General features: G+C 42.5%; 1 protein-coding gene across 2 annotated transcripts in view; it reads right to left on the bottom strand.

Annotated features, from left to right (window-relative positions):
- The window catches only part of PHKA2 (phosphorylase kinase regulatory subunit alpha 2), a 49,960-nt gene that overhangs the window by 24,127 nt on the left and 532 nt on the right, over nt 1-25,301 (bottom strand). For both annotated transcript variants that reach the window (XM_064474630.1, XM_064474640.1), the window contains exons 2-17: nt 19,998-20,156; nt 18,590-18,637; nt 17,920-18,088; nt 16,997-17,079; nt 16,296-16,376; nt 13,575-13,673; nt 13,110-13,256; nt 12,824-12,877; nt 12,147-12,269; nt 10,005-10,100; nt 8,519-8,626; nt 7,735-7,813; nt 6,253-6,387; nt 3,669-3,778; nt 807-951; nt 224-302 (exon numbers count right to left, since the gene is read on the bottom strand). In XM_064474630.1, coding sequence (XP_064330700.1) covers nt 224-302; nt 807-951; nt 3,669-3,778; nt 6,253-6,387; nt 7,735-7,813; nt 8,519-8,626; nt 10,005-10,100; nt 12,147-12,269; nt 12,824-12,877; nt 13,110-13,256; nt 13,575-13,673; nt 16,296-16,376; nt 16,997-17,079; nt 17,920-18,088; nt 18,590-18,637; nt 19,998-20,156 — 1,715 coding nt within the window. The remainder of the gene's footprint in view (nt 1-223; nt 303-806; nt 952-3,668; nt 3,779-6,252; nt 6,388-7,734; nt 7,814-8,518; nt 8,627-10,004; nt 10,101-12,146; nt 12,270-12,823; nt 12,878-13,109; nt 13,257-13,574; nt 13,674-16,295; nt 16,377-16,996; nt 17,080-17,919; nt 18,089-18,589; nt 18,638-19,997; nt 20,157-25,301) is intronic.

The raw sequence follows: 25,301 nt of genomic DNA, 5'->3' as shown, positions 1-25,301 counted from the left end.
GGCAATCAGAGGTGATACACCCTTTGGGAGACAGATCTTTTCCATTGCACCTGAGGTCCATCTACCATCTGATTGCCACATAATAACTAAAACTGAAACTTCTCTCTCTGCAGAGCTCTAGTACAAGGTCTGTGCACTATCACAAGTTCAAAACTGAAGCATGTATAGGATTTAATTTAAAAAAAAAATCATGGAGACAATCATTTGGGGGTTCTGACATTACCTTGCACCTCCAAAATAACCATCCTCTAATTTTCTTATGGTGGCAAGAACTGCTGGATGAATGTCAGTACCATCATCAACTAAAAAAGAATAATGGAAGAGTTGAAGCTTACCAACACATTCTTAAAGTATCATGTCCAAACAAAGTGGACTACTGGGTGTTCTCTACAAAGCAAATCAGACAAATCTAAAACAGAACCCACAACTGTTATCAATACTAGCTTATCCAAAAACCCCAAACACGCAACCAAACAAAAAACCCTGAGACAAGTTCTAAAGGAATTTCTCAAGACAAAAACCAACCCACTCAAGACAAGTTCCAAAGGGATTTCTATCAATTTTTGTTGGACAGAAATACTATGGAGACAATGGGGAGATACAAGGATACAAAGGGGCAGGAAAACCAAAATTAAATATTACCATGTCATCCAAATTCACCGTACTCTTGAGAAAGTTAAACTGTGCTTTTAATGTTAAAACTCAGATGCTGAAACAGTTATGCTCCTTGCCTCCTCTCAAACCAACCTCTGTCCTACTCCCCTGCAGTAATCTACTCTGCTTGAAACAGAGAAAATTCAGTTTACCAAGCATTGTGTTGGTGATGGGAAATGTCAGGGTTGGTCTCCCCGTCATCCTCCAACAAGAGGTGAGGTAAGCCAGCTCTGTCTTCAGCATCTCCACAATCATCTGATTGTCTAGAGCCAGATAGAAGTGATGCTGGTCAGTAAACTAGAGAACAAAAAAATATGGCATATGAGTATCTGTCAGTCCTCTTCTTACTTTTTTCCATCTCCTCCCTTAAATCATTCACAAAAACCATACGACACAGACTGCGTAAATTAACCTAACAAGGCCTGCCACTCTGGAAAAGAAATCCATGCTCATGCAGAGTCCATTTTCTTACGCTTGTAGGCTGACCATGAAAGAAGCAAACCATACAAGCAAAAAGCAGACAATCACACTCACAAAGTGTCACTTTTCCCAGTGATGAATTACAATAACCTATGACCTGGAACAGGGAAGTACTCTAAGTGTGGAAGAAAAAGCTAACAATAGCAACAAAACCAATAAATAGGCTTAAGTGCATGCTGAGGACTGGGGGCTACTAACTATATGTCTCTTGGGAACAATCTGAAAGTTGGGCAGAACACGGAAAAGCTGACAGTTGCTGTGGAAAAAAAGGTACATTAAATGTACAATGGTAAAGTGGGCTGTTCCCACTACAGAGGAAAACCAAGGACCACAGTAAGAGACTATTACGGCTACTTCAGGAGCTGGAAACCAAAAAAGCTGGACAAACAATGGGAAGTATGTCAAAGCAGCCACAACAAAAGTTAAGGAATCACATAAACTTTGAGGAGGAGTGGAAAAAGGAAGTTGGGATGTAAAATAAACATCAACTAGTAAGACACATAATGGTCAGGGAGAAAATATCCTGTAAACACATCAGAAGTAATATGAAAATACAGAAACTGTAGGTCTATTAGAAAAGAAAGAAAGGAGGTAGGAAAAGAGGATACAGACAAGCTGAATAATTTGATGCTGATTTTACTGGCAGAAGGAAAGTAGTGAATTATGACCTGTAATACTACTTTTAACAAAGCAATAGGAGTCCAGCCTGAGTATGGGAAGAAAAGGTTAAAAAGCACATAAATTCAAGCTGGCAAAGTCCAGAGAAATTACTTCACAGAACTTAAGAAACTAGCCAAAACAATCACTGAGCCACTCGCAATTAGTTTTGGTAATTCAGGAAGAACAAGTCCCAGAAATCCAGAGAGAAGCAAACACACTGTCCGCCTTTAAAAAGGAAGAGACAGAATCCATAGACTAGTCAAGCTAATTTCAACGCCTGAAAGCACAGGAAAACAAAGCCAACTTGAGACTGCCAAGATAATTACAAAGTGATGAAACAAGATGGCCAGTCATATAAAAAAAACAATCTCAGCAAACCAGTCCAATTTCTTTCATTGGGAGCAGCTAGATGGTAGGTACAAGAAAGTGGCTGACATCTCTCAACTGTTGCAAATTTTCACACTAGTGAGCTGAAGAAAAAACACCTGAGAAGGCAGAACTGCTTGAAAAACTGTCCTCAAAAGGGAGTTATTAACCATTTTGTCAGAATGAGAGGGTATCTAAATGGGGTCAGCCTTTCCCCACATCTAACCAATGTTTTCATTAGAGAACAGGATGAAATACAAACTACGAAACCACAATATTTGTCGACATTACTCAAGATCAACACAGATGAGTTAACTGCTAACCTTAGCAAGGTGAAATTAAACATTAATTCCACCGCCACAAAAATTAGTCGGGGGAAATGCCTGGCTACAAAGTACAACGGAAAATGTTATGGAGGCGTTAGTCAAATGTGGAATAAGCAGGAACTGTCAGTGTGTTGCTGATGCAAAGATAAATGCCATTTTGGAATATATTAATAAATATGTCCATATGTGATACTTGGCAAGATTTCAGCTGGAATATTGGGTCCTACTTACATAGTAAAATGTGGACAAAGAGATATTTTGAAAAAAAAAAATCATGACTCTAAGGAATTTTTCCCTAATTTGCAAAAGTGAAAATTGGTGTGGGGGAACTACACAACAAACAACAATCTGTTACAAAGCTGCTTGTGATCAGCTGACGTGGGGAAGAATGAGAAGGGAGACACATTATTTTCAGTAAATATGATGTTGTTTGGATGTCATGAAGCACTGCAGAAATCTTCTATAGAGTCCACTGAATGTCTTCCGCTGGAATATAAAGACTACATTAGTCAAACAGCTATTTAGGAGGGTGTGAGTATTCTTTATCCTGCTCTAGTTGCACGTGTTTGGAGTAGCTGATCCCTTGGCCTTCTAGTACCAACTGCTAGAATAAGTCTACAGGTGTCATATCATTATATGTATAAATAATAGCCATTAATTCTGGGAGAATCCAAACTTCCAGCTACATTGAAAAAGGCACTAAACAGAAAAGAAAGACAGAACATCCCTTTCTCAGCACTACCGACCCTTTCACTAATACAATGAAAATATTACATCTTAGTCTCTTGGGGGTTATAGTACTTGGCATGCTTATGTGAAACTAAATTGTCCATCAAAGCAATCAGTAGGAAGATATCTTAAGTGACCTATTTCTGCAGATACTATTTTATTAGCTAGAATGTTGGTTTGGGCAGAGATCAGTAATAACTTTGTACTATTGATTTGCTGTGCTCTCCTAAGCCAGAAGGCAAAGAAGCCAGACTCTATGACAGAAGAGAGATTTATCAGTACTCCTACCATGCTGATCATCCAACACTCTTAAAAAACCCACAAAGCAAAGCACATCTGCTTTATCAGCCCTGCTCTATCTAAAGTAGCATGACAGCACGTAAAAGCAAAGCGCTTCGCTAATGATTAGCCATTAAGCAAGCAGTGATTTTCCTGTCAGCTTTACATGCGCACCTGAGGGGTAAAAGCAAATATTTGATTTCTTATCATGTACAGCTTGGAGGTGCCTAACACTCCAATGTGTCGGTGTGGCCGTCCACTTAATTTCATGTTCTTGTTCCGGCCTGTAAAGAAAAGAGAAAGAAAAAAACATCTCCTGTGCGGTTTTCCACAGCAACCATTTTAGACAAGAAGCAGAAGACAGATAACAGCAAGATGCTAGAGTGTGGTGCGTTCTGTAGCACAGAAGCACAGAATCACAGCATGGTAAGGGTTGGAAGGGACCTCTGGAGATCGTCTTGTCCAACCCCCCTGCTTGAGCAGACACACCCAGAGCAGGGGGCACAGGACCGCATCCAGGTGGGTTTTCAATGTCTCCAGGGAAGGAGACTCCACAGCCTCCCTGGGCAGCCTGTGCCCCTGCTCTGGCACCCTCACAGGGAAGTTTTTTCTCATATTGAGGTGGAACTTCCTGTGTTCCAACATGTGCCCATCGCCCCTTGTCCTGTTGTTGGGCACTAATGAAAAGAGCCTAGTCCCATCACCCTGACACCCTCCCTTTAGATATTTATAGGTATTTATGAAATCCCCCCTCAGTCTTCTCTTCTCTAGGCTAGACAAACCCAAGCCTCTCAGCCTTTCCTCATAAGGGAGATGCTCCAGTCCCATGATCATCTTTGTAGCTCTCCGCTGGACTTGCTCAAGGAGTTCCCTATCTTTCTTAAACTGGGGGGGCCCAAAGCTAGAGTTCTTCAAAGGCCTGATTAAAAATAAAAATTTTGGCTTCACTGACCATGGGATTGGATCTTTTAATTATAGCCATTGCTCAGCACCCAAAACTTCCGCACTTAGTACAGGAGGTATGACCTTTCAAAAACAAGGCCATCAACATACAACCGAGATTTCAGTGCTTTCACTGTAGAACCTCAAAAATTCTTGCCCACAGGAGGCTGAAGTCAAATACCAAGTGCATCCAAATACAAATATTTTCATTTGTCAGGCTAATAAGTCCCACTTTTCTCAGTAGAGCTTATTAGCGAATGATCTGCACTCCACCAGCTCCAGCAGCCAGGAGCTGACTTGAATCTGTCTGAGAAGGAATATGAGCCATGTGCCTGAAAAAATACCACTGTGAATATTCCCAGAGAAGTCACTGTTAAAAGCAATACACCAATGTGTCAGATCATCCTACTCACCGCCACTAGTGAAAGAAAGCTATTATGAGCTATTATGAAATAAATGTAAGCTTCAGCAAAGCCCTGCAAATGCTTCATTTGTTAAAAGTTCTTTGTGATAAAGAGACGAATTATTTCCCAAAAGCAGCACAATTTCCCTTCTCCATGTAAAGGGCACACTTTCTAAGACTTATTTGAAGGCCCCATTTCTTTGGATGCTTCCAAAAAACTTCCTGTTAAAATAAAAGAAAACAAAACAACACAACAAGAAAAAAAAAAAAAAACAAGACCCACCCATACTCTCCCTCACCATTATCTGTAATCAAATTGCCATGGGAACATGCTCAAGGCTGACAGAGAAGCACGATACGACATCCTTTGTCCACGCTGCAAAGGAATCTACCAGTGCTGGTTCACCCCACCTCAATTTTGAGTCATGAGTTGCTGGCATACTTGAAGTAGTAAAGCTAAGTTCAGTTAGGAATACATGTAACAAATTTTCCACCAAGACACCATTCATTCCAGCATGGATTATCAAAAGCGACAGTTACCAAAAATTTTTAACTTAACTAGAACCGGTACGAGTTTTGGGGCATTTATTTAATCCAACTGCCAGGCTCTGGGGAAAAGAGGCCTCTAGGGCTATGGCTGAGGAATTGGAACATATTTTAAGTCCTGTGTTTAGAAAAGCCCCAAAGGCTTCTGAAGTTGCAACAGAGACAGAGGGCTTCAGCAGCTCAATTCAGCTTAGGGTTGGAAGGAACATTAGCAAGAACCTGACAGCCCAAAGATGCTGTAATAGCAGCACGGCTTCCCTGATTTGGAGCGGAAAACCTCCCAGGCTGTCTGCTGGTAGAAAGGGAGCCATACTGTTCAGTTTCCAGATTTAAAACAGAAGTACTCTGACTTCTGAGGAGAAAAATATTTTACTTTTTTTTCCTGTGTTTTTAAAGGCATTTTTTCTAAAGCCAGTTTCTCTGTGGAAGTCGTTCCTGCAGGACAGGATAGAGTTAATTTTCTTCATAGTAGCTAGTATGGAGCTATGTTTTCGATTTGTGCTAAAACCAATGTTGATAACACTGATGTTTTAGTTGTTGCTAAGTAGTGCTTACACGACTTTGCCAGATCCCCATGCTCTGCTGGGTGCACAAGTTGGGAGGGGACACAGCACGGAAACTTGCATTTTGGCCACCTTTTCTAATGAGGTAATTTTTTTCCTGTTGGAGTCCCTTATTTAACACAGAAGTTCTAATTTTGTTAAGCTGCTTTGCACAAAAGCATTTTTCTAAAATCAAGTTGATTTATATAAAAGAAATTAAATCAAAGAAACTGAGTGTGAAGCAAGAAAAGCAAAAAACAAAACAGCACCCTTACAAAATACCTTGCACAGCAGTAGAGAGAGGCTTCCATGTTCAAATACCTACCCAGCATGGTGTAGAGATTACTCAGGATGCGAGCTGGCTGCACTCTGAGTGGATAGATATCAGCAATACTCTGAACATTGATTCCATGGTCTTGCAAGAGATTCTTGATTTGATTAGATTCTGCCAAAACAGTTACTGCGTAACAGAAAACAAAAACACCAGTAAGAACCAATGTTCTACTCTCTTTAACTGAATGTTTCTACTGTCATCTCTCAACTACTGTATTTCATTGACTAAAAAGGCAAAGGCCTTAATTCTTTCTTATGAGCCCATGAGATCAAAAGGGACTGCAAGAGGGCATCAGACAGATTTTGGCGCTCTGCTTCTCAACATGTGTTGCCATTCTCATCCACTGGATCACAGGGTAATTCAAGTTGCAAGAGTCCTCACGAGGTCTCTACTCCAACCTCCTGCTCAAAGCATGGTCAGCTCTGAGGTTAGACCAGGTTCTTTGGGGCTTCATCAGTTTTTCTCTGATTTCTTTCAGTACCACTAGTTTGGATCACACAGTCTCTTTCAGCAGATAGGGCTTTCCCCCCGTAAAACAAGGGGTTGAAAATCTTGTTTTCATACAGCACACTATATTAATACAGCCAAGTCAATGGGGAACAGGTGCTGTTACTTGGATAGCAATAAATATTACAGAGGCCATAAAACGGCAGAGGTAGGAAACACAAAATAAGTCCCAAAATCAGAGGAATTTACAATCCAGGCTCTGATCCCACCCCTTGTCCTGCCTGAGGTTTTGTCCATGTTAGCTGGCTTCTTGGTTTGGGACGGCTAATTCAGTATTATTCTTTGCATTATAAATACTTGTCAACGAATACTAGAAATAAGCAAGCACTTCTATTTCTACTAGAAATTATGCACTTCAGAATAACAAAATGCCACCCATTTTGAGACACCAACAGGGGTAAACAAGTGCCTCTCCAGGTCACAGTATCATTGATGAAGGCTTCTCCTGATAAACAGGTTGTTTGCTTTTCCAGAGCAGTACAGGTCCCTGAAAAGCCTTTAAGCCCTGATCGGCTAGTGTTTGCCCTCTGCTCAATTTTCTGGTTTTGGCTGCTCCTGCATTGACTGAAGAAGCCACCCCTGCAGCAGACAAAAGACAGCCGTAAGCCTGGCTGCACAAAAACCTAACTAAACTGACCTGTCTTCTGTCAGTCCTGGTCTTTCTTGCTAGAATCCACCAAAATTTTCCTATTCATGACCAGATTAAGTTTGCCACTCTCCAGTTCCCAACAAGTCTTAAAATTTTAACATATATTTTTTAAAAAAGTTTGTTAAACCTGATCTTCCCTACTGGGAAAAGGCAGCTACGCAAACAAACCCTTTCTCCTTCTCACAGTATCATCAAAGCACCCCTGTCCCATGCAAAAGCCCACACTGGTTTTAAACATGTCTTTCTTCTCTCCTGTGCACAGGGACTTCACCATCACATGATCCAATTTACCCAGAATGTTCAAAAACCTCCCTCACCTTGTACCACAACATCAGGTTTAAATCCAGTGGAAAATCTCCTGTTTAAGGGATCAATTTCACCTGCAGCAAGAAATCCCTAGAATAAATACAAGAGAAAGAAAAAAGAAAGGAAACAAACAAAAAGTAAGTAAAAGGCTTCTGATGACATGTAGAAGTCTTAACCAATTTTCATATTTTATTAGGAAAGCAGGACTTAAAGCCTGGTTTACCTACCCTATCCACTAAGTAGTATATTCAGTAAAAACAATGACTGTGGTATTTTTCAGAACAACAAGAAGATGGTTATGACTGATAATCTGCATGTTTAGATTTCCTATTTTAGAGTTGCAGCAACTGACACAATTTTGCCAGGCCAGTGATTTTTTTTTAAGCTCCACAGAGATATGCAATGGTTCCTTTAACAAGTCCATGGCTAATATGGGACAAATCTGTAGGCACCTTATGCCACAGAGTAAGGCATAGCCTAGTGGAGCTGCAACAGTGCAAAATCCTAGCTCTGGGGCAGCCAAGTCAACCTGGGCATATTCCTCTAGCCTAACTGTATATCCAGTCCATCTGACAACTTACTCAGCTTGATTAGAAACAGACAATTGCATATCTATATATATACACACACCAAAAAAAGGTCCTGAAACCTCAGAGTCAATCCTCCGTGGTTCATGTATATGTTTCTACTGGAAAACACATTGTCCCCTACCTGTAAACCAAACTGTACTTAAAGCCCAAGCCATCTCAAAACAAAATTAAACACAAGCTCACTTACTATGCAAGAAACTATTACCTCTGCTAATAGGCAGCTAAGGACATACAATGATTGGCCCCAAAGATGAGGCAATTTTCCCACTGGGATACGATCCACTGAGTGAGGATTTTCGTACTCCTCATCCACCTGAAAACAAATGCAGAAGCAAGAAAAATTACCCTAAAGTTGTGAAGAACAATCAATAACATGGAAGTATTTGAAAAAATATGGTCTATCATCTATCCTTTCTGACCTGCCATTATTAGTGACATCCAGATCTCTTGGTTTTACTTCTAAGGCTACACGTTTTCTGGGACAAGAACTATGCTTCTTTTTCATAGACCGCTCCACCCTTCGAAGCTGGAGGTTGAATGGGGACTCTGCATGCAATTATAGCTTTGGTGTTAGCACTTCCCCTTTCTTGCCACCATGCCTTTGCTGCCTTCCCTCTGGGCAGCTTGTAGGTAACTGTGTCTGCTTTCCAAACCCTTGCAAGGTGACACTTGAACTTCATTGATGTCTATCTAGCTTCATGAAGTAAAGGTGCTTTCCAAAAAATGAAGGCTGTTACACCTTTCCTGTGTTAGCAAGAATGTTCAATGGAAAAATTAAAAGTAGACTCATTAATTTACGAAAAGAAAAACTGCCTTTATCTTGCAGTTTACAGATCTGGTGAGGGCAGGGGAAAAACCCTCCTAGATAATATATTTACCATAGCCAATTTAAAATTAACAAATGACAGGCAAAATCTACCCTCTTTATTTGGCATGTTCATCAGATCATCGTCATATCAAAATTCACAAGACTGAACTCCTACATCCTTGTTCCCACTAGTAAAGCAATTCAGAGTTTCCACCTCAAATCTGCAAGCAAGACATCAGCTGCTGACACTCCCTGCCCAAACCACAGGCAACCCAGAAGGCTCCACACCCTTGGTGAGTGAGGGCTGAGAAGTCTGGCGTGGGAGAAGCTGGCGGGGAGGGCTACAAAGACAAATAGCATGGAAGAGCACATAAGCTTATCTGAATTTCTTTGTCACAATGGGAGAATCAGGTTAACAGTAACAGCAAAGATGGGTGGAATAGAAAACTAACCAAACAGAAAACCCAGCCCCAATCCTATTCCATCGGAAACTCTCACACACAAGGAAAAGAAAGAGCACAATCAATCAATGGACTAGACAGGCAGGACAGTCTATGCTTTATTTCTTCTCTGAACATCAGTTCGTAAGTCAGCATCAGCACTTCTTAAATATATGCCTTGCTATAAGGATTTAAAACTTTAGATCTGCTTTAATATTTCTGTAGGCACCCAGATTCCCAAGTAAAATATGTGACCATTTGGAAGCCTAAAGTTTACCATTTCCCAGTGGGAGCTGTGAGGGGTCTCTTTTTTAAATAATGTGCAGCAGTCTTTTTTTTGTCGCTGGTTTAGATTTATCAGCTACAGGAAAAACCATAAAACTGACATTCATCTTTATATCTATACTTTGCATACTGAAGTGGATGCTGCTTTTTCACAATACCTTTTCTGGAGGGACTGCATACAGTTCAGGCATTAGAACTATTCCATTCTTCTCTCTAATAAGTATTCCTTCCAGAGCCTCTCTATATTCTTGTACCTGGAAGTATTTTTAAAAGAGAGTGAGAATTCACGTTACAGACAGTAAAACTAAAACAGCTAAGGTAAAGTTTTAGTACTTTCCAACAGCACTTTTCTGCTGAAAGTTCATTTAAAAAAAAGGGGGGGGGTGGGGGGGTGGGAGGAGCAGGAATCATGACTTGCTGATGAAATATCAGGGTTCAAATTCTCAGACTGTTTCAGCATCTCAATATTATCAGCCTCAGAAACATGAACACACATCTTTAATCTATAACACACTGCTGTACAGAAGTACAAAACTTTTAACATATTCCTATAAAGAAGTCACTGGAACAAATCCTACATGAAATTTGCAACGGATGACAATGCAGTGACATGGATGGCAGGTCTGCTAATATCCATAAAAGTGTAAGATGTATAAATCGTTAGCTTTCTACCACGTGTATTTGTCTACGGTTTTCTGAATTCTGCTTTGCAAGATTGGGAAATCAGTTTCTCATAACTGATTCGCTTAAAAATTTGCCCCATGGAAGACTTAAAATAGATTTAAACTTTAAAAGTATTTAAGTTAACTGAACAGAAAACCCTCTTGTTGTTCTATTGATAGACAACGTATTATGAAGAGGAATGCCAGACTGATACAAAATAAAGAACACTTAATATTCTTTTTACCAGTTCCTTTATTTTGTTTCATTTTTTAACTATCCCATTCCAAGTGTTTACTTACAGGGAAGCTGTTTCAAGCACTACCAGCACCTGCCTCTGAAATCCCATTTCTGCTATCCCTTTCTGAGTACAGCGGAACATGTAAGGTAAGGTACCCACAGGTTCATATTATGGTACACTGGTACTTTCAGTATCCTGTCCTTCTCCGCTCTTTTTGGGTGTTCAGGTTGCTTATTTTTCTAATAACTGCTGCCACTGCAACCACTTGTTTGCAGCAGTAATTGGGGAAGACTAGATACTCACCTGAGTGTCTCACTGACTCACTCAGCTATGTTTAAATAGTGGGAACCAGGAGCAATTGCCTGGTCTGACCATGCCCTAGTACAGCCTGTCCGTACACCATAAAAGCAACCACGTACACACCGTCCCAGATAATCAAACAAAATTCTAGAGACTGCTTTGCAAAGTGGTATTTTATTGACATGACTGAAGTTTCAGTAAACTTTCCAATTTCCCCCTACCTCATGAAATAATGCCATTTCTCTCTCCACCACACTATTTTTACTGTGTTCAGGAAAGCAACTTACATTTCTAGTGCCAGGAAGTATTTCACTTGATTTACAACATCTGGTACAGAAAGAGGGCTTTTTGGTCTGAAATGCCCTCATTTGTTTCTGATGCAATTTTATTTTTTAAGAGGTTATGCTTAGCAATCTCCTGTCCCTCAGCATACTAGGTGATTTTAAATCACATGTATTTTTTACTTTCTTCAAGCCACCAATCTACAGAAGTCTTGGTATCAATACATGTAGTCCTGGCTACTTGTCCCTCTTTAATTCACCGATACTCTCCAGATGCCACCATAACCTTTGGAGAGCTACAATCAGTTTAGCTCCCCTGACCACTGGATGCTTGACACAGTAGAGGTATGAAGTAACCTACAGAACCATCAATTAATTTAGGAGATTAGTGAGAATTAAATAGCTCCCCATAATCCAATCCCACATCTTGCTGAATGTACAAAAGGACTAAAGGTACTATGAATCTTTTTCTCAGCAGCCAAGCCACAGAGACTGGCGTAAAAAGAAGCTCGTCTCACCCTGCAGTAACTGGGAAAGGGGCATCAAGGTTGGCAGACAGAACCAGGCAAATTAACCCTGTTGAGCCCAGTTTGACCACACCAGCTAGCAGAGCCGCTCAACCTGGTAGAGAGAGGGCAACGAGGCCTCAGGGTATACAACACCTCAGCCTCTACCATGTCATGAACTCCCCAGAAAGGCGAACACTACTCTCATCCTGCTAATGGGCAATCCAACTGATACCCAAAATAAACATGGAGCAAAGCTACAAAATACTGTGGCTTTGCATTTCCATTGAAAGTTATTTCTTCTTTCCTCACCTGAATTTTGTCCTCATTGAACACTCCATCAATTAGGAAGTATGTCCAGAATACCGGCCACTCACACTCAATATTCTCAAAAAGCTTGAGCTCAGCAGGATCATAGTGCAGCCTGCTTGGATCCTAGAAATTAAATCATACTCATTTAGTCACAGTGCTAAATTAGTCACTCACATTCCATCCATAATGGCAGCCTTTTTATACAAGTAATTAAAAAGAAGAAACCAATAAAAACACCAGAAATAGTCTCCATACAGTCTCTTGACTTCTTTTTCACACACAGTCTCAAACTCATTTAATAGTTCCCTAGACAAATCAACCCTTCCCAGTCCCAGAATGTAGGTGTCACCCAAATAATCTTGGCTCTGCCTCAGGGCAGACATATTTTGGGACGCCTCAGAGACATTGCTTCTGCTTAGGCACCATACGCATATCTAAGGGTTCTTTCTTACAGACTTATGAATTAAGCTCTGTCCTTAATATTTGGCTTTCAAACCCTTATCCTCCCTCAGATATATGTCATTTCTAGGGTGGATACCTGGATTACCTCCAAGTCCACTAAAATGTCTTAACAGCGATACAGAACTTCCCCCCTTCATGTAAATGAGACAAAAAATATCTATTATCAAGAGATAAAATTCTTCCTAATGTCTACTGAAAATATATATCAGAAGTACCTCTCTCGGTGTCTTGTATCCATCTCGGAGAAAGCGACAGCAGCCATAGCGGCCCTGTAAAAACAGACAAAATTACAAAAACTTCACATACTGTTCTTCCTTAGCGACTAACATCAGCATAAAAGCAAGTGCTGAGTTTTAAGTGTCACTTAGCAATTTTTCTCCCTCTCTTCCACATACAGATGCACCAAGTCAGGCAACCCTTGTTGAATTAGGATTTTTGGTAAAGAAAGGGAGGTTCTGCTTCTCTTTCCCTCTGGAAAATTAAAACAAAGGAAATCCTTACCTGCAGTTTGGATATGATTTCACTCTTGGTCACATTAACAAGGTTTAGATCCTCCACTGCAAAAGCCGGGTAAGAAATAATAGAGAGAAGGCCAGCATCTATTTCTTTTGATGTGGAAGCCCTTGGCAACATGGAGTATAGAATAGACTGAGCAAAACAGGAACAGAAGAGAGATGTAAAACAATTTGCCTACTTCAAAAGACTACACCAAGTACAAATGGAATAGACTATCCGATCTGCAAACTGACAGAGAACTCACTGCATAATTATTTTAAACTAAGTTAGAACAAGAATGCTTCACACCACTCACTTTCACATGGTCTACTAGAAACGGTGAACAGTGTAGTCTGAAGCCAACCTTATTATGTTAAGTTCTTTGTTCAGTTAATCAACATTTCATTTAAAAACAATGGGAGCGGGTGTTGGGTTTTCCCCTAGCAAAGGAAACTGAAGACTGATTTTTACCTGACAATGTTCTACTTCATCAGGAAGAACATGAATCACTGATTTGTGTCCTCCATGAGCTCCAAAAAGATCTAGTTCATCAATTGCTTCCAAAGCAGCCTTCAAAAAAAAAAAAACCAAACAACAACCCAAAGCCATTAAACACCTTTTAAGCCAAATACACACCCTAGCACCCATGCTTACCCTCTGAAGGAAATTACATAAGACACAAGTTTAAAGATAAAAAGTGTCTGTGGTTCAAAGGTAAGCTTGGCAATGTTTTAGAAAAAGTAAATATTTCTGTCTTTCTGCTAGTAGGATACAGGACTGATGTGCTGGTGACCCTTCTTAGAATTTAAAGGCAATGCAAAACAATAGGAATATTATCTTGGCTTCCACCGAGATGATATCTAAATATTAAAGTACAGGCCTGGTTTTGGCTGGGATAGAGTTAATTTTCTTCATAGAGGCTGGTATAGTGCTGTGCTTTAGATTTAGGATGGGAATAATGTCGATATCACAGTGATGTTTTAGTTGTTGCTAAGTAGTGCCTACACTGGTCAAGGACTTCTTCAGCTCCCCGTGCTCTGCCGGGTGCACAAGAAGTTGGGAGGGGATGCAGCCGGGACAGCTGTCCCAAACTCGCCAAAGGGATATTCCACACCATATGACATGTTGCTCAGCATATAAAGCTGGGGGAAGAAGAAGGAAGGGGGGGACATTTGGAGTGATGCTGTTTGTCTTCCCAGGTAACCGTTGCGTGATGGAGCCCTGCTTTCCTGGAGACGGCTGAGCACCTGCCTGCCCAGGGGAAGCAGTGAATGAATTCCGTGTTTTGCTTTGCTTCCGCGTGCAGCTTTTGCTTTACCTATTAAACTGTCTTTATCTCAACCCATGAGTTTTCTCACTTTTACTCTGATTTTCTCCCCCATCCCACCAGGGGGGAGTAAGCAAGTGGCTGTGTGGGGCTGAGTTGCCAGCTGGGGTTAAACCATGACAAGTACTTCGTAGTAAGTGCTTCTCCTGACCTATATTCCAAAATAACCCCCATTCAGTGGCCTTTCACTCCCCCTGCATGAAGGGCCATCCAAGGAGGGAGGCTTGTTCAAGGTGCCCCAGAATCAGCAGAGGCCTATGCCCCATGAAGAGAGCACCACCATCTCTCTGATACTATTTCCTGAGGGAAAGAGAAACAAGACATCTGCTCTTTGCGCAGCCAACCAATACACAGCATGCTCCATGTCAACAGGTAAATCACCACATCTCATACCTCTTCGCCATGACGCATTTGCCTAGTGAAGACATTAGCGGCTCAACCACCAACTCCATTTGGACACTCCTACTTTAACCTAGCAGGCTACAACACCTGGCTTTGCAGAAGCGGAGTGTGCAGCACAGTGCAAGGAATGTGGCAGGAAGAGAGCAAGGACTGAATAGCCAGAGTCAGGCTAGCAAAGCTGTCCTCTGAAATGTGTATTCACAGGCTTGTGGTAGCACTGAATGTTGCCCCGTGCCCATTTTTGTCCTGCAGGTTCACAGTAATGCCAATCTCTGACAAAGGAAGCATTGCACTGTGCAGCCTGCCTTATCTCTCTGCAGAGAGCCAAGGGTATTTTTCTTCTTCCAAGACAAACGTGGTTCTACAGGCTCTGCAGAGCCCCTGTATCTAGCTGAGCGCTAGAGCAGCAGATGTTCCTGACAGCAGCAGAAAGCCCCACTGCGGAATTGATAGCCAGGACCATGGACAGTCTTAGTGGTGCAGAAATGGCATTGAGATTCACTGAAAAGCATAGGCTCTGTGCTGTACTGGTGCCACAGGTAGCCACACAAAGCAGATACGGGAGAGAAATGTTAAGAGAGAGAATTCTTAAGGCAGATTTAAGAAAACCAGAATCTACCTCACCCTCTGAAGCAGGGCCTCCAGTGTGCCTCCCCAGTCCCCACCCCAAACAGCACTTTTACTGAGCTCAGAGCCACAGAGAAGCAAAGCTGTGCAGCAAGTCCCACAGTTGTTCTAACATCAACATGCCCAGAAGTTGTGCAGAGACCACAGCAACCCACATCAGGCTGTTCAGCGCAAAAAAAAAAAAAAAATCATCGCACTGGACAGCTAAGCAGTAACCCCTCCCGCCCCGTGTACACTGCTCCATCGCTAGCCAGCTAAGTGTGGCCAAGATCACCAGTCTCTCCCTCTTGCAGTCACACAAGACCTTGATAACTAATACATTCTGCTGAAATGCAACTACACCTTCGCCCTTAATGGTATTTGGCTTCTATCAGTCCTCCAGACACCATGTAAAAAGGTGGTTGTCAATCACACATTTACATTTATGGCCTTTTGAGATTAATTTGGTATCTCCATGACCTTGTGCTATGGGGGAACCAGAAATATCCGCTTTCTTTTAAGTACATCTTCACTCATTCTTCTCTCTAATTTGTGAATAATTTCTTAGACTGATATTCTGTTGTTTTCCAGAATTTACATCTGACTTAATCTTGCCATGAAATCTCGTACCCTTCTTGCAATCCCTGGAACAACTGTGCTGATGTCGTTCAACGACAGCCATTATCACAAGGATTTTACACCTCAAAATACTCACTGACACCCAAACAATAACTCTTATACAATCAGTTAACAATTGCAGTGGCCAAGGAGACTATGCAAAGGAAGCCATCAGGTTTGCCAGAACCCTTCAGCATGACAGAACAGCCACGAAGGAGGTGTCAGGAAGACATTCTCACTTTGGCCATCCCTACGGAGCTCGTGTTCAGTTCAGGGATGCCCTGGTTTGTCTTATCACCACGTTCCCAAATTCCATAATCCTGCAACAAAAGCATAACAAACAAAAAATTGGCATGATTATATACAAAAACAATGTCTCCCCCCCTTGGCCCACAACAAAACCAGACTCCTGCATGGAATTAGTTTATTTGCCTTAACAAAAACCAAACCAAACCAAAAAGGCTCCAAGTCTCCAAATAGCCCCTCCTCATTCTAAAGAGCAGCACATAAAAATGTACCCCAGTAGGATCAGGTCTGCAGTCAAGAATAACTGTCTTCACAGAACACACAAAGCCCTTTATCCTTCTCCTGCACATGTTCCTTCCTGTGTCCCTTCAACTCGTCACTTTCCAGAAAGTTTGTTACCACTTTGCTCTTTTCAGAAAGGCCCATAAGATTTTAATGAAACATCAGGAATAATTAATTATCAATAAAGAAAAAATATTATTGTGATAGGACAAGTATACCTCACCCAGGCAGCAGTAAATCCTCCACAGCCCTCCCACCATCTCCAAAGATGCTGCTCACAATGTAAAGTGCTGACAGGTTCTGATATCTTCTCATGGAAGGAGAAATTCATGTTTTCTTTCTCCATCAATAAATAATTTTCCACCCACATCTGAGCAGTGTTCAGGTGATTTACACGTAAATAACTACTTACAGCAACTTTGTAGGCAGCTTCTATGTAAAAAACAAGATTCTGAATAAAGGTAACTTCATCGAGGGTGAAGATAATACGTAACCCTGATTAAAAGAAGGAAAGAGAGTAATCATACTGTAGCAGAACTGAAATATTTTCTCTTCAGTGAGTTTTATGCTTTTGTTTATTTGCTACCAGCTAATGCCCACTGCAATCAATGGAAAAACTCATGCTGCTTTCAAAAGGTCAGGCAGCAAGCCTCAGAACTTGCTGCTGATAAAATACTTCAAATGCCAGCAACACACACTGTTTCAAAGACCAACCAAAAACCACCCCTGGGAGGGTGGCATTCAGGCACAGTGGGTACAAAGCAGAGAAAACTGAGCCAGCTCTGGCTCTCAAAAGCAGCGCAACCCAATTCTTGCAGCTCCCCACCCCTCCGCCTGCTTAGTGCTCTATCAAGGGACCAGCAGGATGACCAGGCGCCTGCTCTGCAAGGGTCAACTGCAAGGGGCTCTGAGGACTACAGCTGAGAAGAGCAAAAGATAAAACATTGCCAGCAGAAGAACACCACAGACAGGACTAGTGGCACTCGACTCGATGTTGCCACTCTCTGAAGAAACCTTTTTGTCCATTAGGACACCCTACGTAGTGAATCCGTGATTTCAGCTTTTCACAGCATCAAACACAAAACTCTTCTCTGACCTGACTCTGAATATCACATGAATTTGTACACCTACAAACATTAAGGGAATGGACACTGCCTGGGCAGTTACTATAAACATGAAATCCTAAGTAAGCCACATCTCTTTTCCACAGAAATACTACTTTCTTCTGAGTAATATCTATGTTTGAAGCTATTTGCAACTTTTTCACCTTATTAAACAAAAGCTAGAACAGAAAGAGACCGCAACAACAGTCAAGGTTAATTATCTTCTGCTTACCTGATGCAGTCATCTGTGCCAAGAAGAGCAGGTAAAGGGAAGTTGCATCCACCTGCAGATGCCCCCACTGGTCGTCCCCAACCACCGTGGCACAAGTAGCAGAGTTATACTTAGCATGTAGGCAGTCTTTGGTACTCTGCGTGCGTTTGAACTTCTCTACCTTATCTACCTAAAAACACCACAATTTTCAAATACAAAACATTTCAGAAGAAATTCTGCAAACTATTTAAAAATTAGCACCTTTTCCTACATGAGGAGAAACTTGAGGTCCTAATTTTTGTTACCTCACTTCAGTGTGTTTTGACTGATCAGAGTGCTTACACACATCTCTAACTTCAGGCTCCAGATAAAACAGCTCCCACATGTCTTTGGGAAAGAGTAAAATGAAACTACTTTGTTGAGTTCAGATCTTATTTACAGGTGTGCATCTTGGTGAAAATGAGTTCACAAAGGCAAAACTATGATTTGCTATAAGAAAACATCAAAAATATGCAAGTAAGATCAGAGTTTTGCTCAACGAAACTGAAGAGTTTTAAAAAGACTCCCCACACCACTGTCTACACACAGACAAAAAAAACACTCTACAGAAAAGACACAAGGAATACATGCCTCAGATGAAATGCTTCGTAAATGCAATGCATACTAGTTCAACTCATAGCTATGACATTACCTGCCTCATCATGCACTGTAAGAGTCCCCGCATCAGCTTCACAACGTTCTGCAGGAACAAAACAGACCAGTGACAGCCTCACAGAGCCAGCCTCAAACACTGTTACAAACAACACTCAAAAGCGACAAAGTTCACACCCCCTACTAATGTCCTGCCAAAGTGAAAAAGAAGAAAAAAAAGTGTATTTTCCTGAAACGCTTTACATGCCTTTTCTTAATGTACTGGTTGATTTTTATTCCCACTTCCCTATCTAGGAGAACGAACCTTTTCGCAAAGGCTCTCTCTAAACAGCGGAGCAATTCCCTGTGGTTCTTCTATCCAGCTAAGGAAGTAAGAGGAATGCTACATCTTGTAATAATAATAATAATAATGATGATGATGATGATTTTTAGAGGGACAGATCCAAGGAACACCGGTGGATGACTGCAAGACATTGACATGTCTGGAAAACCTGTGGAACTTCTTCCCCTCGTTATACAACAGAAAGCAGATGAGTTATGTAAAGAAAGGGCCTTCAGTGCGTACAAGGCGAAGCACAAGATTTTGTCTTAAATGAAGAAATCAACCCCATCTTTTTACCCAAAAATTATTATAGCCTCAAAATACGATCATGCAAACTGAGTCAAGGTTATTCTGTCACCACAGATCTCCCTGGTTTGAGCAGTACAGGTCAGCATAAAATGTATGCAGTGCCTTCAAACCAACAGCAGGACACTGACACTAACAATCCCTCACTTCCTGTTTAGCCCACCTCTATGCTCTCACTTCTGACACCCACTTTCCCAGCTGCAGATTATAGAAATTAACTGTGTGAGTTACCTCCCCTTCCAATTCTCCAGCGCACGAGTCTTACCAGTTTGGAGATAGTTGCCGTGTCTGATCTGACAAACACGTCTATACACCATGTACGACTTCCGCGAGATGACACAAGTGCACATTTCAAAGATTGCTACTTTAAATGGCATGCTTCTCCTTATGGGGAAGGATGGTCTAGCAGACAAATTGCTACTCTAGGATCCAAGCAACCTAGGCTTGATTTTCTGCTCCATAATACACCTCATGAAGGATCTCAAGGTTTAATTAGAGGCTTGTAAAGCTGGGCATGAAAACCCTCAGAAGCTTAATTCTCAACACTTGGCCAACCAATGGAAGCTTCACTCCTACACGTTTTTGTTTTGTTTATATTTCAGCTGTAACCCAGTTCTCCAAATCCCACTTGCCAGAAGGCTGCCGGGAGCACTGCACATCACGCATGGATGCTGCTGTCACAGGAATAAGACACGTACTCCAAGATGGGAAAACCCTGCCAGATCCTAGACATAGCAGCAAAGCAAATGCACCATCCAAAACCACTAATGTACAAAAAAACCAAACAGCATAACTGGTTTACTTTGGAACTTTGACATACCTGCTCGAGCTCGTAGGCTTTGGCCTTATCCTCGTCCCGGTCAGCATTCTTCCGATAAGCCATCCCCAGCCCCCACACGGCCAGGATGCTGTAGATGTTGTCCCGTACCCAAGCATCCTTGTGGTCCGTACCAGCTGAAAACAGTCCCGTAACTGGATTCTAACCACGGCAGAAAGAATAAAGGACAAACATTACCACCTGGAATCCTATCTATTAAGACACACCAGTTCTTTCCACACCAAAGGGTAACAAAACAAAAGAGTGAGACAGAGGTGATTTCACACTGATTGCACACTGTGTCTGCTCACAATTTCACAACAAAAGCAAGGTCCCATCTTTCTTTCCCAAATTCACACAAATGAAATGCAAAATTTCTTTGAATGCTTCAGGATATAACGCTTATAGCATCCAGCTGGGCATTCTCATCCACATCGGATTATTAGTTATGTCAGAATGAAATTTGAAATACATTGGGGTAACAGGAATTTAAATGTTACGTATTTGTAAGAAAAAGAGAGTACTGAATCTGGGATCTATTCTCTATGTAACTGGTCTGTGCCATAATCTTGTGGAAGTAAAAAACCACTACTTTCCTTCTAGGAAATTAAAAAAAGTATTCATATATATTTACCTGCTTGGTTTATGACAGCTAAAGCGTGAATGCATGCAAAGCCTTTTTATATCTTCCTTTGGAAAATGTACAGAAAGACAAATGCTGCTGGTGTTGAATTGTAGCACTGTCTGAAAACCAGCACACTGAGGAGTCTCCTTCATCCCCAATGCTCCATTACATTTTTCATTTCATCACTAATTCCCATCACTTCATTATCATTAATTTTTAAGACCGTCTTTCTCTGCTGTATGTTTTTCGCTAGCAAAGAAATGAGGTAGAGAGGCAAAAGTTCGACAGAGCTTTCAGTCAAATCTAGTCTTTACAGCCAATTTTAGTGGAGCGAACAAAGACCAGTGCCAGGGCTGGTGTGACAAGGGGCAAAGATGACAATAATAAAGATAAGTAAAATTAAAAAGAATACATACACCAATTTTTCATTTCTGCCACACAGCGGTTCACTCAACTCCTTCCGTAGCCATTTTTAAGAAATAAGTTTGGAAGGGGAGGAGCTTCAACTACAATTTCCTGGGTTTTGTATGTGAGAATTGGATAAGACACAGGTGACAGCCTGACATAGATGACTGGGCACAGTCAGTGCTATTGCTGTGGTTCAAACACAGCAATGCCTGGTGGCTCACTGAGAGTAGAAACGTGTAGTTCTGCTGAAACAGTCCCTCAGCACAGTCTTCACAAACCAAACAACAACAGCAGGAGCACCTACTCATCTACCTGATGGGTAAAGTACCACATAAGAACCTATGAACCCCAAGGGCTTAAAAAACTTCTTTCTGAACTTGAAAAGTCAAACCAAGGAGTAACAGAAGAAGAGTAAGTGAATGAGCAAAGAAAGGAGACCCTGCTCCCAGTTCAGCGCTGTGCCTGCGTGGCAAAAACCGGGATCTCAAAAGGCAGACTGCATATTCCCAGTATTTTTACAGGGCACTTTGTTTCCCTCCTCCCATGCAGCACAACAAACGTGTATGTACCTGCAGCCCTGGCTTGACAGAGGTTGCCCTGCCTTCTGAGAAATGATCATTTTGGTTTGTTTATCACCACCCTCTATGCTGGGTGGGTTACCAGTTGCAAAATAAAAATGGCTCTAGGTACCAAGATGGAAATCCCAGAAAAGTGGGCCATGCAAGACTTTAAAAGACCATTCAGGCCTCAGGGAGGGACCCACCTGCCTTCAGGAGGCATGTTAAGCACATCTAAGGGGAGCTATCACCATTTCAGCACCTTTGGTTCCTCTGCAAGAAGGTTCCAGCTGTGGGTTTGTGTGGCAAGGTTTTGGTAGCAGGGGGGCTAAAGGGGTGGCTTCTGCAAGAAGCTGCTAGAAGCTTCACTCATGCCCGATAGAGCCTGTGCCAGCTGGCTCCAAGACAGACCCGCCACTGGCCAAGGCCGAGCCCATCAGCAACGGTGGTAGTGCCTCTGGGGTAACATATTTAAGAAGGGGAAAAAGTTGCTGTGCGACAGAAAACTGCAGCCAGACAGAGAAGCGAGAATATTTGAAAAGAGAAACAACTCTGCAGAGGGGAGGAGGTGCTCCAGGTGCCGGAGCAGAGATTCCCCTGCAGCCCCTGGAGAAGACTGGTGAGGCAGGCTGTCCCCCTGCAGCCCATGGAGGTTAGCGGTGGAGCAGATATCCACCTGCTGCAGCCCACGGAGGACCCACACTGGAGCAGGTGGATGCCCAAAGGAGGCTGTGACCCCATGGGAAACCTGTGCTGGAACAGGGTCCCGGCAGGACCTGTGGCCCTGTGGAGAGAGGAGCCCAGGCTGGAGCAGGTTTCCTGGCAGGTTTTGTGACCCCTCAGGGGACCCACACTGGAGCAGTCTGTTCCTGAAGGGCTGCACCCTGTGGGAAGGGACCCACGCTGGAGCAGTTTGTGAAGAACCGCAGCCTGTGGGAAGGACCCACACTGGAGAAGTTCATGGAGGACTGTCTCCCATGGGAGGGACCCCACGCTGGAGCAGGAGAGGAATGTGAGGAGCCCTTGAGGAAGGAGCAGCAGAAACAACGCATGATGAACTGACCACAACCCCCATTGCCCATCCCCCCTGCGCCTCTCAGGGGGGAGGAGGTAGAGAAAATCAGGAGTGAAGCTGAGCCTGGGAAGAAGGGAGGGGTGGGGGGAAGGTGTTTTAAGATTTGGTTTTATTTCTCATTACCCTATTCTGATTTGATTGTTAATAAATTAAGCTGATTTCCCCCAGTCGAATCTGTTTTGCCCGTGACAGTAATTGCTGGGTGATCTCTCCCTGTCCTGATCTCAACCCACAAGCCTTTTGTTATATTTCCTCTCTCCTGTCCAGCTGAGTAGGGGAGTGATAGAGTGGCTTTGGTGGGCACCTGGCGTCCAGCCAGGGTCAACCCACCACAGGCATACTGGGGCTGACTCTCATGAGCTGACAACACATTAATATCTTTCCTCATACACATTCAGAATGTTAGCAGAACAACACAATCAGTTAATTGATATTTTAAGGGTTTTTTTTAATAAAGTACTTACTCTTAAAAATTACAATTCTTTTCTTCCATTACCTGCTGACACCATATGAAAAGTACAATCCCTACAAGGTGCTAAAGAACCTGAAGAAACACTGAGTGCACTTGACCCCAAAGATGTCAAAGGGATTTGAGCTCAGCTAGTACTTCAAAACATCACGCCTACACAGTGATCGCTAATTGGACTAGCAGGTCTCATCCTGCAAATCACACTGCACATACAGATCCACAGAGCAAAGAATTTTACCATGGGCTCTGTGAGCTGAGAACACCGCAACAGAAAGCTGATTGCTGGACTAAGACTTTAAATGGTTGCATCACACCCAATCCTATTTTTAAGTCTATCTGTTAGTCTGGAGACAAAAAAAAAACCCAAAACACAACACCAGTTCCTACAGCGGACCAGACACTAAGCAGAACTTGAGCAATACAGGCACAAAACCAGCAAGGTTCTAACCAGAGCAATACAAGTAAGCCTGCATTTAGCACCTTGCTGAAAATCTATTAAATTTGCATCTGTCTCATTGATCCGTCAGATGAAAACTGATGTAAGCTCTAGCAAAGTTTGCAGATAGATTGTTTGTGTGAAACCAGACATAACACAATTGGGGCTACCCATAAATGTATGCCAAATATGCTTTCCTTACCAGCTCCACATATTTTTCTCTTATAGTAGCCTAGCACTACTTAAAATGAGCATAAATGTTAAGTTTTGCTGTTTTATGGACATATCTTAAGATTCACATTTTTCCTTACCTCATTCAAATTAACAAGTGAGAACAGCCTTCTGGTGATGCTCTTCAGTGCTTGCTCAGCAACAGTATGGAAGCATCCCCCTGACACCTGTCCTCGGGGGCATGTGCAACAGCTGGCAGACCCCACAGCACAGCACAGCAGGCCAGCATAACTGACGCAAGGGCACGAGACAGGAGCCAGTAGTTTGGTCTTAGCCTCCCTGTACAACCTTTAAGAGGATCGTATCTACCACCATGCATGTTGCAGGGACTGATCAGCAGAATGCAATGCTTGCAAAACAAGAAAAAGTTTGCTACAGATCCAATCCTGCAAGGTGCTGCATACAGAAAACTGTCAACCCTGGTGAGGGGTCCAGACCTGTGCTTTGAATGCATGTCTGCCTGGTAGCATGTATATTTTGAAGCAAGCACTGCATCTCTCCACCCAGCTGAGCAGGATGTTTTCGATCTATTGCAGTGGAAAAACATAAAGAATATAGATACAGAAAACAAATCTAGAAGCCTGTCTTGCAGCATCTCTCTGGGCCCTCTTCTGATATCGTTGTCCTTCTGCCTTGCTGCTAGCCTCTGACTTGCTTTCCATGCACAGAACAAAACTTAGTTATCTCCTTCCCCCTCCTCTGAACTCTCTCCAGTATTGAGCACTTAGTGGAAAAGGCAGCAATGAGGCATGAATATACATCCAAGCACTATAAATAGCAATTACAAAATCCTAGATCACTGGTATAAAATCTATATTGCCATTAAGTTACCCTTTTTGTTACTGTTGACCATTAACATCATTAAGGCACAGCTTTCACGGGGTGTATTTGATCTCTGGATCCCAGAGGCTCCATTTCTCCCCTAATGGAGGCAGTTATTGGCATCCTCATCCTTATAAACATGGAAATCTAGGCAGGCACTGGAAGCCAAAGTGGCTCGTCCAAGGTCATCCCGCAGGGACAAGAGCACAACTCCAAGCACCCCCAGCACAGCGAGAGAGCAAAATTATCTTCTCACACCACTTATACCTTGCGTTTGTTTCTAAAGACTTTACAATAATTAGCACGCAAACATTAATTCACAGGTGTCTGGACCCTTGGCCCCCAACAGCAGCGGCGGGTCGGGGACAGGAACCCCTCGGACAGACATGCCCTGCTGCACACACGTACGGCACAAAGCTGGCACACCAGGCACCGCCAGCCCTGCTGTCCCGGGTTCACACCGAGCCGATGCTGCCAGGCATACTTCAGATGCCCTGCCAGGGGACCTCTGGGTTACTGGGACATACTGTGTTACGGGCGTGTATATATATAGGGTTACAACGGGTGGGTGTGTATAATACGACCACGAACGCATTCCATACACAGTATTATTGTTTGCAACCTCAGACTTGATGTATTTTCCACGCATCTTCCAACGCGCATTCCTGTAAGGGGGCAGCGAGC

This window comes from Phalacrocorax carbo, chromosome 1 (genome assembly GCF_963921805.1).
Source record: "Phalacrocorax carbo chromosome 1, bPhaCar2.1, whole genome shotgun sequence".
Lineage (NCBI taxonomy): Eukaryota > Metazoa > Chordata > Aves > Suliformes > Phalacrocoracidae > Phalacrocorax > Phalacrocorax carbo.
This window is presented reverse-complemented; position numbering and strand designations above follow the sequence as displayed.